This window comes from Tachysurus fulvidraco, chromosome 16 (genome assembly GCF_022655615.1).
Source record: "Tachysurus fulvidraco isolate hzauxx_2018 chromosome 16, HZAU_PFXX_2.0, whole genome shotgun sequence".
Taxonomy (NCBI): Eukaryota; Metazoa; Chordata; class Actinopteri; order Siluriformes; family Bagridae; genus Tachysurus; species Tachysurus fulvidraco.
The window spans coordinates 11,484,598-11,502,362 of NC_062533.1; the positions used below are offsets into that span (position 1 = coordinate 11,484,598).

A 17,765-nucleotide genomic window follows, 5' to 3' on the forward strand; every position below is an offset into this window, starting at 1 on the left:
TTTCTCCCTTTTTACTGAACTGACAGGTTTTTAAATTGTCAACGAAAGGCTGTTTTGAAATATATTATAATTTTTTTTATCCAACATTCACCCAACACTTTATTAGGAACATCTGTACACCTACTAATGCATGCAATTATCTTATTTGTTATTCGTGTGGCAGCAGTAACGTGCATGCAGATACAGGGCAGCAGCCACATCACCCATAAGAAATTGCAAAACATGTGAACTCAATGATTTTGTTTGTGTCATGATCGTTAATGCCAGATAAACCTGTTTGATTATTTCTATAACTGCTGATCTCCTGGGATTTTAACACACAACGGCCCTAGATTTTACTAAGAGTGATGTAATAACGGAAAAACATCCTGTGGACCGGAACCATTTGTCGATGAGAGACTCAATGGAGAATGGCCAGACTGGTTCAATCTGTACAACTGCGGTGAGAAGAAAAACATCACGACACATAAAACCTTGATGTGGATGTACTACAGTGGCAGAAGACTGAAGATTGAGGTTGCACTTCTGTCAAAAGCTGCAGTGGGCACCAGCTCACCAAAAAACTGGAAAGCTGAATTTGGCATTAACAGCATAAATCTATGGACCCGACCTGCCTTGTGCTAACAGTCCGGGCTGGTGGATGTGGTGTAATGGTGTGGGCAGGGAATGTTTTCTTGGTATACATTGGGCTGATTTATACAATAAATTTGCCTGAATGCTATAGTCTATTTGAGTATCTTAACATACAATAAAGGTGTTCTTGTGAATTCTGATTTGAAGAAAAATCAGGAGATCAGAAGTAATAATGCCGTGGTACTAATGAAGTATGATGGTCAATGACGTAGATAAAAAGCAGTTCAGTCTAATGTATATGCTATTCGAATTATTTAACATAAGCTAGACAACAAACTGCAATCCATCAGTTGGCCAACATTATGCTAGATCATTCAATGAAACTAGTCTCCTTTGTCCTGCCATAGAAGTGGATGGTCTGAACTTTGGAGCAGGGCTGAACTACTTGTTCCTCCAATGTCACCTCCCATTCCAACTGGGGTATAAAAGGCTGAGAATAACACACAAATTAGTCCATCCGGCGTACTCGACTGCCATTGCAAGGCAAGAGTTTATTGAACCCATCATGGGGGATAATAAGCTCTTTGTTTTGCTGCTTTTATATGCCATTGTCGTTACTGGTAAGTATTAGGATTTTTTTCCCTGCTGGAAGAATCTTTTTATGAGAAATCATAAATATTTTATGTGAAGGTGTGTAAAATACTGAAGGAGACTTTTGAAGGCAACAAAATTTTTTTCTGAAATGCTTTTTAATTTTTGCTTGTAGATGCTCAAGATGATGGAGCAGTGTGCCTTTGTAAGTACCTTGTATCATTGCCAACAGAAGAATACTGTATATGATTTTACATGAGCAGTAAAGAAATATTAATTATAAATATTAAATATTTCATTTTTTTATTCAAAATTACAATGAAAAATGCAGGGAATTATGGAACAAGGGAAAATGTACCCTATTTGCATGTTTTACTTTCCTTTGGCATAAAAGCTCTGTGAAACAGGTGCAATTAAATGTTGCTTATCTCCCCCTAGTGGCTAAAAGGTACAAGAGCTTTCACAAGTATGAGTACCTTTATGAATCTGAGTCTCTGAACACATTGAATGGAGCTATCAATGGACCCAAAATCAGCTGCAAGGTACAAAGAACCTCAATAATCGGACCAGATTTATTCAAAATCTTCTCTGGAAACAATGGTTTCAGACTCTTCTAATGCATTACAGGTTGAGATTGAGGTTCCTGGTACATGTCACTTCAATGTGCACACCACGGATTGCACACTGAGTGAAGTCATCAGTGTCGATGCAGATGGAAACCCAATCTTTGGATCTACTGCTGGTGCTGACACTTTCAACACTCAAATGGAGAAGTATGTTAGAATAAATATGTACAGTTTTTTTTTTATTGTAAAGCTTAGTTGTAAACCTAAAATGTTTTTCATTTATCGCATTATCATGTATAACACCCTTCTTTATGTCTCGTAAAATCATCACACAGTGAAAGCAAAAATTTTAATTTTATTTCATTATGAATTATTCATTAAGATGCAAAAACCTTTATATCTGCTTTCTTTCTCAGGAATCCATTAAAGGTCATTGTAGAAGGTGAGAATGACATCAAGCTTTTCCCTGAGGATGGTGAGCTAATCAACATCCTAAATGTCAAGAGAGGTATCATCTCTGCCCTGGCTGTGCCTGTGCTGCAAGAGGAAAAGAATAAGCAAATGGTCAGTTCGGAAATAAAATATATATAAATGCTTACGGCTTCTTGCTGGAAAAAAAACAACATATATAAACCTTCCACGATTTTAAATTTGTTCCCAAACCAGCCTACCATCTATGGTCTGTGTGAGACTGATTACACCGTAAACACCAGGGAAGATATTGCCACTGATGTGACCCTTAACAGGGACTTGTCCAGATGTGACCAGTTCAGGCCAATCAAGGACCACACCAGCCCCCTGGCTATAATTAAAGGCATGGTAAGTTTATTGTGAGCTCCCTAAAAGACATTTTTTGTAAGTGTCTTGGAGGAGAATTACTGAAAATATGTGATTAAAACTTCATTATGGCAGTGAGTTATGGTCAGAGTCTCTTTTTTAAAGACCTTCCTCTTTGTCTCCTATAGCATTATCCACTTTCCCAGCTGATCCGCAGCAAACAGACTTGCAGCTACAAATTTGACAATACTCAGAAACACATGACCTCTGGGGTTTGCACTGAGGACCACCTTCTTGTACCCTTTTCTCACGAGTGAGTAATGTAAACTATAGCTTAACTAAAGTTGCTCTGAATTGTAAGAATTGTAATCACTGTTACACCATTTAATCTCAATAATCATCACCAGGGAGAAGTATGGGGTTGCCAGTGTGGGCAAACAGACACTGTCTCTGTTGGGAGTGACTGAGTACAACGAAAGAGTGTTTGATCACAGTAAGTTCTATCAGTACGAACACCGAGTATTTGTTAAGTAAAAATAATAGATGTGCTGACTTTAGACTTTGATCTTTATTAGACGAGGCCAACATGAAGACACTGCACCTTGATGAAAGTGTTGATATGAGCCCGAGTCAAGATAAAAATGCCATCCTTGCTGTTCTGAGGGAGCTCTCTGGCCTTTCCCACACCACTGATGGACAAAAGAGAGCTCACCTCGCTTACAAGCTTGTAGCTGTAATGCGAAAGATGAATGCTGATACACTGTCTGACGCTTTGCCAGAGGCTCTGGATATCTCTCCATCCCTGACCTACCAGGTTCTGTTCCAGTGTGGCACCCCAGAGTGCAGTGGTGCCTTGATGCAAGTCCTCAGGACCTTCAAAAGCTCATCCACTGAAATTGATGCTGCAGTCTATGCTATGGGAATGGTACCCAACCCCTCTCGTGTGCTTGTTAAAGAAATGCTGGAGATGGCCAAGTTTAAGCCAAGCAAACTAATTTACTATGCTACAAGCAATGCTGTCAGAAGGTGGAGCATTAAAACACTGATAAATCATCATTATTATCACCTTGAATACACCACTGATTTATTATTTAAATATTACTTTTTTCATGTTATACTACCAGGCTCTATAAGGCTGAGGGAAGAGTCACCCCTGAAATCCAGGCGGTGGCAGATTATGCCCTTGAAAATATTGGTGACTGCACAGGTGACCAGGAACACATCTATTTGACTCTAAGAGTAGGTTCACTTGATTTTCATTCAGTCTCTGTCTGAAACCCTTGATATTCCTGTGGAGAAATTAAATCAATTTCCTTAATACGATCTTGCAAAGGTTATTGGAAACATGGCTGAAGCTGTAGGTGCTGCCAGTCCTGCCCTGAAGTCAGCTGTGATTCAGTGTATTAACCAAGCAGCTGCCTCCACCGAGGTTCAGCAAGCAGCCATCCAGGTCTTCAGACTGACTGCAATCCCCCAAGAGGTATGCATTCTCATACTAGCTGAAAAGCAAAACTCATTTCAGCTTGATTCCCTCTGATCAGTCTAACACTACTGTATTATTTTTACAGGGCAGAACAGTGCTAAAGCAGGTTCTACTGGAAGAAACAGCTCCTGTGCAGAAACGTATTGCTGCTTACCTCATTCTCATGAAGGATCCCCAGCCCAGTGAACTTGCACTGTTGGTTGCAGCTCTGCCCAGTGAAGGAAATCTGCAGGTCAAGAGCTTTGTAATATCTCATCTTACCAACATTCTGAGCTCAACAGCAGCAGCGACCAAAGAGTGAGTAAAATAATTTAAAGAAAGCCTATTTTTGCTCAAATGGACACTGAGAACAATTACAGTATTAGAGATATTAATGAATAATTATTGCATTATTCCAGAATTAAATCTGGAAAGTCTGGATTAGTTTAGGAATATTAAAAATTAATATTTTTTTTTGTTAGACTGAGGCAGAAAATTCTTGACACTCTTCAAGGCAATGAGGTTGGAAATCCCATGGATGCCACTAAGTTTTCTCGGAACTACAAAATTGGCTCTCTGGAGGGAAATATGATTTTTGACAAAGAAAATGAACTGCCAACAGAAGTCATGCTTGAAATGACCCTGAATGCTTTCGGATATGACATTGACATGGTCGAGGTACAGAGAAATTACAATTAAGTAGCTTAAACCCTAGCTGCATCATATGTAGCTTCTTTATTTTTTACTATTTGTTCTCACTTTCAGTTTGGTATGGAGGGCAAGGGACTAGAGCCAATTGTTGAGGCCTTGTTTGGTCCAAATGGTTTCTTTCCTGATACTGTGATGAAGACTGTTTACTATGCAACTGATAAGATGCCTTCCCAAGTTAATGAGATCCTCAAGAACATGATCCCAGCCTTGAATGAAAGAAAAAAGAGACAGGTATGTCAGCTATAATTAACATGGTTTGGTGTTTTGGGATCTGGATTGAATCCTGAAGACTGAGTCATTTTAATTCCCCCACACCTTTTCCTCTATCTCCTTCTTCTACTTTATATATGCTGATGTACTGTATTATGGATGTTTTCATTGTTAGTATATAATTTTTTAGGTACCAAAAAATATTATCAGAGAAATCAGTAAAAATGTTGACAAGCTAATCAAGAACCTGAAGTCCCAAGATGCCCCTGAAGCCATGCTCTATCTAAGGTTGCTGGGTGCTGAGCTTGGCTATCTTAAAACCAATGATTTGGAGGAAATGGCCTCCAGTGTGACAAAAGTGGCTGAAAATCTCTTGAAGATGTTCCCTAAAGATGTGAGTACTGTTTTCAGACCATGATTTCGTAAATGGGTGAAGTAACTAGAGAACATAAATACAAAATAATGTGAATATAGAAAATGCAGTTATTTAAGAAGAAAGGTAATAGTTTCCATAAAAACAGCAATTGAATTACTAAATGACCGCAAATCACAAAAATAATCGTCATGTAACTCACATTTTGTATATAGAGATATCCAATGAATTTTATCTACCAAGCTTTTTTACACTGCATCACCTGTGAACCTGTGAGGTGTTTAATGGTTTATCGCAGTAGCTAGGGGATACACAGCAAGATCAGGTCAAATATAAACACTAGAAGATCACTGTATCCATTAAATGATATCGTTTTCTTTATTGACATATATATTTATGTAACAGACTGAAAAATGACTGAAAAAAAAAACAAGTACTCTTTTTCTTGTGATCTAGTGTGTCAAGAGCTTGTTCTCAAGTACAGACAATGAGCTTTTCCTTCATTACATCTTCATGGACAATGAGTTCTACCTGCCTACTGGTCCTGGTCTTCCACTGAGGGTGGCTTTGTCTGGTACCTTTGCATCTGGTGTTAAAGGAGGACTCAGAATTAGTCCAGATATGGTATCTATTACATTTTGTGAGGCATATAAGTAATGTTTTATCAAGGTTGTAACATTTAGTAAGAGTTTTGCCATTTATATTTTATAATCCACAGAGTGAGATTGAATTCATGCCATCTGCTGGTGTTGAGTTTGTTACTGAAATTGGGGCTCACTTCCCAGACTATGTTCACTCTGGCCTGGAGATGCACACCAACATCTACCATGAGAGTGGTATGAGAGCTAAAGTTGCAATGACTCGCAAACAGATCAAGCTCACCATCCCTATTCCTAAAAACCCAGTGAAGGTTCTCAGTGTGAGGTAAACCTTTCTTTATAACACTTAGCTCTCCACCGGAACTTCTATGAAGCTCTTTGGTGGCAATGTCTATTTAATGTAATTTGAAATTAATCATAAGCAAAAAGATAAAACATAAACAGTGGGGTAATTATAGTATTATAAGTACAATATAATATATATACAGAATTATATTATTATATTATTCATGAAGTATTTTGTCTTGTTTTGCAATCTATACAGCAACTCTATGGTGTCTGTCACTGGTGATAAAGCAACAACCATTCCTGCTATGACGGACCTAATTGATGTGAACAAATGCACACCTTTCTTCCCTGGTGTGAAATATTGCAGTGCCCTTCAGTACTCAGATGCTATGTTCAATGATGCCTCCCCATACTTCCCACTTTCTGGTGACAGCAAGTAAGCAACTCGCTTGCTCTCTCACTCTCCCATTTTCTCTTTCTCACTCTCTCTGCCTGTATTTAGATTTGCTATTGAGCCTCTCGAAGTGTCTATGTGAATCCTGAACTAGTTCTGCCTGTATTTAGATTTGCTATTGAGCTGCACCCCACAGCTGATGTCTCTGAGTACACGGCCACTATTAATTATGATTATGAGGACAACACTGACAAAGTCACATTTGATATAAAAGCTGAAGGTATGATACATGAACAACATATATTTAAAGATGCATGAAATCTTAAAAACAAATCAACAACAAAAAAAACCTAATTCTCTAAAAAAAAAACAACAACAATGAATGTTTACCTCCTCTAATCACAGGTACAGCCTTTGAGGCCACCTCCAAGTTCATGTTCAACAGAAAGGAATATACTGTTTCTGCCGAACTCCAAATCCCTGATTTTGACATTGAGGCTGGAATTCGAATTGGCACTGCTGACCCAAGCACTAAGGTCAAAGGCACACATTCCATCCAGATTGACCTCATCAACAAGAACATCCCTATGGCATCTCTGACTGGCCTGGCAAAGTATGTATTTAAACAACTGTATTTGTGTAAGCAACATACTGTATATTTCGTCATGCTTAAGACATATTTACATGGGGGAACACTTACATCATCACAAACTAATATTCTGTCTTCTAGGATTGAAGCGATGAAAGATGCAATGTTGCAGGTTCAATTGCTTGTCCCAGATCTTGAGGTTGACGGAAAACTAACTGCCAGTCTGAAGCGTGATGAGGAATTAGAAGTTGAGCTTAAAAGTGACTTTAAATTAACTGGCACATACTTTGTGCAGAAACTCATCCTAAAATATGGTAAATTGCCACAAACAATCAATCGTTTAATATAGTATATATTATTATATATTGAATTTCCACTGTGGAACCAGGTTATGTTCTGATTATATGTGTATGTGTGTATAGAAGAATATAGTGTTATGTTTGTTATGTTTTAGACAACGAGAAAATTGAAGCTCAGATTAAGTCAGATGTCAACTATAAAACAGAGAACATTGAATTCGAACTTCTAATGTTCAAGGCGTACATCAATGACCTGTTGGATCAGACTTTTGGACAGACAAGGACAAAGGTCTGTGATATTTTAGCCTCGTCAATTGAGGTAAGATAAAAAAAAAAGCATTGCTTCTCCTTAATAACCATAGAGTTGTGAAACATTATTTTGTGAGGTTTGTGTGGTACACTTTGATAATTAGTAAACTACTTATAAGAAAACGATTTGGTTAAAACAGTCAATTTGTGCTGCCATTATTCAATACTCATACAGAGCATATGATTTTTTTTAATCCAAGCACCAGTTTAAATGACAAGCTTTTATCAGAATTTGAAGAAAGGGAACAGGGCCTTTATTAAATAACTAAAGCTCATGGATTCATAGATTATGGGTTCAGGCATCAAATTAGAGTTAATAAAATTGTTCCCCAGTTTGTCAGGTGTCTCCCATTTACATTTTATTTCTTAAAAATATTCTCCAATGTGATAGAACAGTAATCACATTTAATGTGAAAAGGTGAGCCAACTTGTTGAAAGCTCATAAGTTTTAACTCATTGTGTTTGTGAAGTGTCAATTATGTGTTAAGGGGATTTTATTTATAAATCTTGAATTAAGTAAATTCATAAATTGAGGAAATAATTTCTGTGTAAAATATAAATTGTACAGCCCAGTCAGATACTGTTATTTTGCAGGCCACAAATTCCTATATTGAAGCTTCAAATATCCCATATGTGGAAAACCTAAGGGTTCCTTCACTACATGAACTTGAGATGCCTAAGATGCTGTTTTTAAATACGTGAGTGAACCCCATTTTAAACTTTGTCCTACAAAACTAACAAATATCTATAGTAAATAAATTTAAAAGAAATAATTAGTATTACATGCTTATATTTCTGAGGGCTTATTGTACTAGTAACATGGGTTTTCTTTTAACAGTGAGGCAGATGCAAAGTACCACTTTGGGAAACATTACTACACCATCACCCTGCCAATGCCTCTTGGTGGCAAATCATCCAAGGATCTAAACTTCCCTCCTGCTCTTACCACACCAAATTTGGATGTGCCTCAACTTGGCCTAAATATTGCCTCTGTTAAAGTCCCTATGCCTGAAGTTTTTGTTCCTAAGACCATTACTTTGTCTCTACCCACCCTTGGAAAGGCAGAACTGGCTGGGAAGCTACACAGCAACCTCTACGATCTGGAGGCAACTCTGTCTGCTGGCAAAGATTCTGATGAAAATCAAGGCTACTCTGCTAAAGTTGGTGTAACTGGTTCTGGCCCTGTGGATCTCCTCTCCGTTAGAATTGAAGGTAGGTACCACTATATAGTTGTTATTTTCTAGATAGCAGTATGAGTTATGTGTTATTTAATGACCTGGAAACATTTATAATAAAAACAGAACATAACTAATAAAGAAATATGGCTTTTGCACAGGATCAGCGTTTATTACTGGAATGATGACTGATACTCTAAGGGCAGAGATGAATACTGCTTTCAATCACAAGCTCATTGATGCTAGATTCAACATTTCTGAAGAAATACAACTGATGGAGAAAATCAGCATAACATCAAGCAGCAAACTGGACGTCAACAGCCCCTTCAATGTAAAGTTTTCTCTGGAACATGCAGGACAAATTGGACTCAATATAGAAGAGATCTTTGGAGATAACCACTTAAAAGGATCCTTTGTGACTGGTCCTATTGTCGGTGATGTCACCCTCACACAGTCAGTTGCTCTCTTCCCATTTAAGCCAGAGGCAAGAATTGATTCAACAATAGAAGTTAGTTCAACTCCTTTCCAGGCACAGAACAAAATTGTAGCAAGCTTTGTTAATGGAGAGCTATCAGTTGTATCAAACTCAGCTGCATTTGAGGATATGCTAACACACAATGCTGAATTTACTCTCGTGAGATCAAAGTGTGCCATTAAATCAGATACTAAGGCATCGGCTCTGGGGCTGAATATCCATAATGTTGCTGAAGCAAACATTGGTGTTGAAGAAATCAGCGTTAGGATTGAAACAACCAGCAGTCATTCTGAAGACCATATTAACTCCCTCATGGTTGCAGCTCTGAATAGTAATGGTCTGGTTGTTAACAGTGATGCTTCTGCGAAGCTAGATAAGCACACAGCTACTCACAAAGCCAGTGTGACTCTGGACAAAAATGGCCTAACAACCAGTGGCACCACCTCAGTGAACAGCCTGTTTACTCTTCAGAATACTTTCAGTGGCATCCTTCATTCTTCTAAATTTTCTCTAACAGCTGAGACAAAAGGAACATTTAAAAGCATGTCTATTGATAATATCAACTCCATATCTGTATCAATGCCTTTTGTAGCTTTATCTTCTAAGTCTCGAGTTGGTGTTGCCCCAGATATATGGTACATATATGATATGTCATTACAGGCAGAACCATACACTGTAACTGCTAGTGTGAAAAGTCATTCGAAGATTGCCTCAGAGGGAGAGCTGAAAAACACCTGTGAAATTAAGCTTGCAGATCTGACTGGAAATGCTAAATGCAGTACCACTGGAAAACTCTTGGGAGCTCACATGAACCATGACATTGAAATGGAGATTGTTGGACTTGGTGTAAGAATAAACAATGATGCCCGCTTTACATCCCAACTTGGTCAATTTTCCACTAATCTTCAGGCCACTGCTGCTCCATTCACATTAAATGTGCATGCTATTGCTAATGGTGATGGAGAATTGCATCTTTTTGGAAAACATAGTGCCCAGATATACAATAAATTCCTTCTCAAAGCAGAGCCACTTGCTCTTGCCCATTCCCATGAATGTAGGCTCTCAACTACACATGAGTTGTACAATGAAGTCATTTTCGAGGCCAACTTCGATAAGAAGGTTGACACCCAACTGACATTTTTGGAGCAATCAGCAAAAATAATCGTAAAATCTAATATAAACAACAATGTATTCAAGCAAGAATTTAGTGCCTATAACAACCATGAGAGGATTGGACTGGAAGTGTCTGGAGGAGCCACATTTAGAGAAAGCCAAGATGTCTCTATCTCAGCTTTAATCCAGTATGATAAGAACACAGAGAATCATGTTATTAACTTGCCGATTCTGGAAAGTCTGCCTGCAATCCTGGAGAACCTCAAAATCACATCTGTGACTCTTGTTGAGGCATTACAGGATTACATAAAAAGAGAGGAGTTTATTGTCAAGATTCAGAACCTTCTACAGCACTTGACTGATACCATAACTGAGTTTAATCTTGAAGAAAAGGTTGAGCATTTTAAAAGGAGCCTGGTTAGTTTTCTGGAGCATTGTCCAATTTCTACAGTGGACCTTGAGGCTGCTGTGCATGATCTGGAGTTTGGAACATTCATGGGTCTGGCTGTGGTAACCAGTCGTGTCCATGAAATAAAGGAACAGATTTTAAGTGGTGCCTTGTCTAGCACAGTTATGGAGAAGATAACTTTACTCAATAAAGAATATGACATCAAGGGTATGATCCTTGTTGTTATAGAAGCCGTTGAAAATGTGATTAAACAGATTGATATGACTAAACTGAAGGACAGCAGCATTCCTGTATTCTATGATGCTGAAAAACTAAATGACATTAAATTGCATCTACAACAGTATCTGACAGACCTGAAGTCTGTGATCACAGATTTTGATAAGGATCACTTTGTGGACCAAATGCAAAACATCATTAAAACAACTGAAATGTACACAGAGAATCTAATTGCCAAATTTCCCATAGAAGATATAATCAAGATTGTTGATACGCTAAAGGAGATAATCAACCAACTGGACATCTTTGGCAAGTATAAAGTTATCTACAACAACTTTAGAGAAGTTGTCATGAAATATGAGCTTCACAAAAGGACTGAAGAATTTTTGGACAAGGTTCTGGAACTCATCAAACAGTTCAAAATTGATAAAACAATTAACGAAATTGTAAAAACTCTTAAATCAATTCAGATTCCTTTCCCACAAATGCTGCATGATGCCTTCACCTACCTGAAGTCAACTGACATAAAGCAGATTATTGATGATTTGAACAGATTAATTGAGGCTTGGGTTCATTCAGTGAAGTCGTTTGAATACAATACATTTGTAGATGAGGCTAATCAAAAACTTAGTGAGCTTACAGCGGATCTTAACAAAATCATTCTGTCACTTGAGCTTCCCCAGAAACTTGAGGCAACCAGAGAATTCATTAACTATGCCCTGTCATCTATGTCTGCTTTCTTTGAACAGCTAGGATCATCCACTGTCTCAGATGTCATAAAAATAGTGACAAATCTCATTGACACTCTCGTCCTGAATGACATTAAAACAATTGCGAAGAATTTCAAGCAGAACATTATTAATCTGGACATCAGAGGAGAATTGCTCCAGGCTTTGCAGCAAGTGAGTGAAATCTATAGCAAGGTTTTGTCTGCCCTCACTAATACATTTAATTACTATGTTGACTTGGTCACAAATGTCCTTGGTGATCAGCAAATTGTCACTGAGCTGAAGCAAATCATTGACAATGTTGTCAAGGCCCTACAGACCTCTGAAGTTGAGATACCCTCCTTCACTGTCCCATTGACTGACCTGGTCCTTCCGTCAAGGAAATTCAGTTTGCAGCAACTCCAGAAGGCCGAGCTACCAGTACAGTTTAACCTTCCAGAATTCACTATTCTGGGATCCTACACTGTCCCAGCGATCACAATCACATATGATGATATCAAGCAATTACTCCTAGAACTGGCTGACTTCATAATCAACGTTAATACTGAGACAATATTTAATAATGTTTACATTGAAAAACTCACAGTAAACTTCCCTGACCTCTCTACTATCACACTGCCAGTGGTTACTTTACCACATATTTCCTTGCCTGCCATTCCTAAATTAAATAGTAAGCACATTCTTGACATTCCACTTCGGATTCCTGAAATCAAGCTGCCAAAAATCCCAAATTCACTGATTTTGCCTGCACTTGGAAAGCTCCATGGCAAGATCAGGGTCAATAGCCCCATTTACACCCTAAGCACCATTGTTGAATTAAAAAATTCCACAGACACTGAACAAAAGCAGCAGTTTACTGCACTTATTAATTCTGTAGGAGAATCCTCAATTTTTAACATTCTAGAATATAATCTAGATGCCACTTTGCATTTTGCTCTACCAAAAATGCGCCGTTTGATTATTTCAGATACTTTAAAGTTAATACATAGTGCCCTTACTGTTGAACATAAGGGCTCAGTAGCATTATATGGCCTCTCTGCCCAGGCCACGGCCCAAACAAATGTGAGGGTAACAACCATGCCCTACACAGCAGATATCAATAACAATGCATTCTTTGCAGTGGAAGGTGGAATGTCAGCATCTTTTGAAACAATCTACAAGCACCAAGTGAACATGCCCCTCTTATCACTGACCAGTGAGGCTTCCCTGACCCAGTCAGCACTTGTTTCGCAGAAGGGTGCCACCATTCAACTGAGAGCTGGAAATTTAGGCCAGGGCACATTTTCTCTTTCTGGCTACTCTGATGTGGGAACCCACAAAAGTGACCTGGTCTGCAATATTGCTCCAACAAGTATTAAATTGACCTTTACTGGTGACACAAGGCTTACGGGAACTGTAAGTGGAACTCTAATGAATGCTGTTAACATCATGGTCCATCCTTTTGAAATCGCTGTCGATATCAAGAACAAGGGCAATGGCAAAGTTAGTCTTCAAGAGTCACTTTCCACCAAATTTGACATTCAGAATGATTATACCTTAATTTTCAACCGCTTGAAACAGCATATAACCAATGCAGCACTTTTGCGCCTCGCCCAGAACAAATACAGCTATAACTTCACACTTGACAACAACAATGCTGAAACAGGGATTTATGCTGCCATGAATGGTGAGACTGATCTGGAGTTTCTAACTGTTCCTTTTAGCATTCCAGAAACTGTTATACCTGTCATTGATGTAACAATCACAGGTATCAGTGATGTCAACTTGCATGACATTATTGGCCTTAAGTACCTTTCAACCAAGCCAGCCTTTGATGTAAATGCAAAAATTGTCTACCAAAAGAACCAGCTTCAACAAATCATCAATCTTGGTTTCATCAATCTTGGTGTTCCTGCTGTAGGCAACTTAATATCTGAGATGTCTTTCAAGTCTTCTGTTTTCAACCTTATTACAAATGCTGGATTATATGGAGATAATGACCTTGTCATTCGCATTGGTGCTATTTCTACCTCTGTGTTTGAAGAACTGAATGCCAAACTTGAGGGTACAAGCAGTCTCACCCTAAAGAGAGGTCTGAAACTGGCTAATGCTTTATCTCTGAAGTATCCTTACTTTGAAGGAAGTCACGACAGCACCTTCACAGTAAACACAGAACATTTGGAAGCTGCAGTAGCAATGACTACAGTCGCAAACCTGAATCTGCCTGTCCTTAGCATCGAAGTTAACCACAAGCTCCTTGCAGACACCAAAACCCATCCAAATGCAGCATCTACACTAACAATCAAAGAAAAATGTGACCTTCCTATTATCAAGGCTGTTGGCAGTGGTGAAGCTGAACACATTTTGAAGGTAGATGCAACTGCTTCTTATATTTCTGTGGAGTCCACCACAAAAGGGATGATTGATGGATCTTTCCTGGAAACTGGCATTGTTAAGGGAGCTTTGGATAATGAGGCAACCTTGCACATGTCTGTTGAACTAGTACGTTCCAAATCGAAGACTACTGGTAATGTAAATGTTAATTATCAAGATCTCAAGCTAGAGTTTGATGTCAATGCAAACTCTGACATGGGGTCAACACTTAATCGTCTGTACACTGTCATGGATATTGTTTCTAATAATGAAGTTAACATTGCCCCCTTCAACACCAAGGGTAAGCATGTTGCCAAAGCCACTCTTGACTTGGCTCCAGTGAGATCCCTTGTCGCCAATGTAGAATTTGACATGTCTCAGCCAACCTCTTTTTGTGATTTTACCATCTATGAGAAGACAGCTGTTGACTTGACTCTCTTCAAGCAGAAGATTTCCTATATTACAAAAATGGCATCTCCACTATATACCACAAATATTGTGGTTGAGATGGAAGGTGCTGCCCCAATCTTCAAAGTCGTTTTCAAGTCCTCAGCCAAATCTCCAGTTGTACTCCTGGATTATGATCTTGACAGTGAGTATTTACTATCTATTAACGATAACAATGCACCTTCAATTTCAAAGTATTTCCAAAATAAAAGTATTTCCTGTTCCTTTTTGAGAAGAGGAAGCAAGGTTTTCTAAAAATATTTGAAAGGTGAAAGAAATTTTAGTAATAAATCTATAATTTGTGATTTGATCTACAATAGGTTATCTCAGTACTATTGTGGAAAATAAAGTCCTGAATGCAAGAGCTAAGGCTTTCCTTGAACATAATGATTTCACCATAGACTTCAACAGTATTTTAACACCAAGGTAAAGTATTGTTTAACTGCATTTTTGATAGGTACACAATAAGTAATATATTTATTTATAAGGAATTTTACCATATATTATTATCAATTGTATTTCAGTGATCCCAGCCATACCATGAATATTGACATCACCAGCCCAACTTTTACTGATGCAAGCCTTCGTTATGCTGCTCAGAAAGAAGGAGTGACTGCCTCAATTTCCTCACCATCGGTTGGCTTTCTTGGTTTTGAGCTTCAGGGCAAGCTTCCAGCTCAGCTGACTTCACGCATCTATAGCCATTATGCAGTTAGTACCTTTTTAAAGTCTCCCTACAGTTTATTTCATAATGTGTGTTTTATTATTATTAATTGTTGATTTCTTTTTTACAGTCTGCACCTGAAAATGACATTGACATCCTGAAAGTAAATATTGCTGCAGATGGAGATAAAAAAATACATTTCCATGCTGACTTGAATGTGCAAACTCCCAAAGAGATGATCCTGGGGCTGTATAGGAGATTGCATGCCATCTCTTCTGCTATTTCCAATTTTGCTGAAAAATATGGCATTACTGGTACCTTCAACACTCTGAAGACAGCTCTTATCAATGCTCTAAATGATGCCTACACTAATTCATACAATCATGCTCCTGATCTCAGCCAGCTTTCTATTTTATTTAGAAATGTTATTGTTCAGTACCATAAGGTCATTCAGCAATTACTTAATGCTGCCGTCACCTTCCTGAGGGAGACCCAGATTAAGCTGCTGGGTATGGAGGAGACTACACTGTCTGAGATCTGTCATAAAATCAGAAGCAGCATTGCTGCAGTGTTTGAAAAAGTTATTAATGCAATCATTGACAACCTAAAACCTCACCTCTCTACTGTTAAGACCTTCAGGATAGTTCTGCCCAATGGAAATTACTTAACTAAAGATGAGATCTTTAGTAATATGGAAAATGCCCTGACCTACAGTGTGGATATGATAAAACAGCTAGAGTGCCTTGATGGGATTCTTAAGAGGCTGGGTCAAGCCCTCCAAGAGGCTGTTGATATGGCCCAGCTTTCTATTGACATGATCCAATCTGATTTTCTTGATAATGTTGCTGCAGAAATCAACACATTCTACACTAAAGAGATTCAATTAGTTAGGGACTATTTGATTACGATCATTAACAATTTGAACATTGATAGATTGACTGACTTTGTTGGTGTGTGCATGGAATTGGTCTTAGTCATTCTGGACGATATAAAACGTATTGTTTCTACAGTGATTTCAATGGATTTTCACAATGGAAGTCTAAAAACGGACATTTCTTTTCCCTTCTATCAGTAAACAGTCAGAACTGAATAAACTTTTGAAACCTATGAAATACTACCAACTGCTATAGAGACTGAATTAAATCCAGCATGTATTTCTAGCAGCGAGAACTCTAATACACACATTATTATTATTCTTTTGTGTTATTATTTTTATGCAAACAAGAAATTCTAACAAATAAACCAAAAGCAATAAAACTATGCAATGTCCTGTTTTTTTTTTTTTTGTGGATGTGTTACAGTTACCGTAATGTGAACAACATACATATCATGTAAAATACTCAAAAATGTTTTTGAGAAGATAACAAAAATAAATAACAATTATGGAACTATATATATATATTTAGTTCGGTCGGGCAACGGACCCTGCAGTTATGAAGTGATGTCTGTTCCGTTGACTGTTCCGTTGTTCCATTGAACAAAAACTAAAACTAGAGCATAGACTTCTCTGAATTTTTCTGCACAACACCCATTACCTCTGACAGGATTTTTACAGCCACAGAACATATATTGCACAAAAATTGCACACAATTGTACACATCTGCACTACTTGCATCATATATTTTTCACTTTGCTACTGTTTAGGTCATTCTATTTCTATTTTTTCTAATAATTCTACTGTTTTGACACAGACAGCATATAGCATTTCACTACATGTTGTAATGTGTATGTTGTTGTTAGGCTGTGAAGGTGACAGATAAAATTTGAATGTTGAAAATAATTCCCTTTGGCTAATACATATATATAATAAATGACCTTTGCATTCATTCTTAAAAAGACCTTTAGCCCCAGAGAATAAAGAAATCTCTAAATGATTCTAATTATTAATCATAATAATAATTGGATTAGTAATTGGATTTTTACTGACATCTTATTTTACTGGTTGATAGCACTATGTAGCAGTTGTGGTTAAAAAGTAAGTATTCAATAAAATTTTACTTGCTTAATTCAATTTTATACAGTTTAAATGATATATTTTTTTTAATTAAGTCATCAGGAAACGCTATAGTTATTAATTATGAAGTACACTATTGATGTATGTTTTATAAGATCCTCTACATAAAATAGGACATTAACAGTTTTATCAAGTGCCTAACTGCAAGTTTCAGTGGATGAGGAATGGTATCATTAAAGTTAGATCAGAGAAAAAGAGCAAGAAAAAAGCCCAACACTTCTGCTATCTTACCAGCAGTTGGCCAACATGAAAATAGTCCATTTTATGAAACTAGTCTCCTTTGTCCTGCAACATAGACGGACAGTCTGAACTTTGGATCAGGGCTGAAACATCGTCTACTTTTCTGCAGTATAAAAGATCAGTAAAGACAGGCACAGGCTAAATGTACCCAATTACTATTGCAAAGAAGATCTTTATTTAACCCATTATGG

The 17,765-nt window shown here is 37.7% G+C and overlaps 1 protein-coding gene across 1 annotated transcript; it reads left to right on the forward strand.

Annotated features, from left to right (window-relative positions):
* The first annotated feature begins 1,072 nt into the window (after positions 1–1,072).
* apobb.1 (apolipoprotein Bb, tandem duplicate 1) lies at positions 1,073–16,580 on the forward strand. Its single transcript, XM_027166172.2, has 28 exons — positions 1,073–1,193; positions 1,340–1,369; positions 1,603–1,706; positions 1,792–1,937; positions 2,147–2,294; positions 2,397–2,549; positions 2,696–2,820; positions 2,915–3,000; positions 3,083–3,533; positions 3,632–3,746; positions 3,841–3,987; positions 4,076–4,287; positions 4,452–4,647; positions 4,735–4,911; positions 5,081–5,284; positions 5,720–5,887; positions 5,982–6,187; positions 6,407–6,586; positions 6,715–6,824; positions 6,950–7,157; positions 7,275–7,447; positions 7,588–7,751; positions 8,336–8,439; positions 8,580–8,953; positions 9,078–14,801; positions 14,977–15,082; positions 15,181–15,367; positions 15,451–16,580. Exons 1-28 carry the CDS (start codon positions 1,139–1,141, stop codon positions 16,393–16,395), a joined length of 10,998 nt encoding a protein of 3,665 aa, XP_027021973.2. The 5' UTR covers positions 1,073–1,138; the 3' UTR covers positions 16,396–16,580.
* The last annotated feature ends 1,185 nt before the right edge of the window (positions 16,581–17,765 follow it).

What these genes read in the sequence shown, in the direction of transcription:
- apobb.1 (XM_027166172.2), top strand. Translation starts at nt 1,139, where the DNA reads ATGGGGGATAATAAGCTCTTTGTTTTGCTGCTTTTATATGCCATTGTC. An exon ending in GTGAAGGTTCTCAGTGTGAG is followed by an intron (nt 6,188 to 6,406) that starts GTAAACCTTTCT and finishes CAATCTATACAG; the next exon opens with CAACTCTATGGTGTCTGTCA. An exon ending in AACAGTATTTTAACACCAAG is followed by an intron (nt 15,083 to 15,180) that starts GTAAAGTATTGT and finishes ATTGTATTTCAG; the next exon opens with TGATCCCAGCCATACCATGA.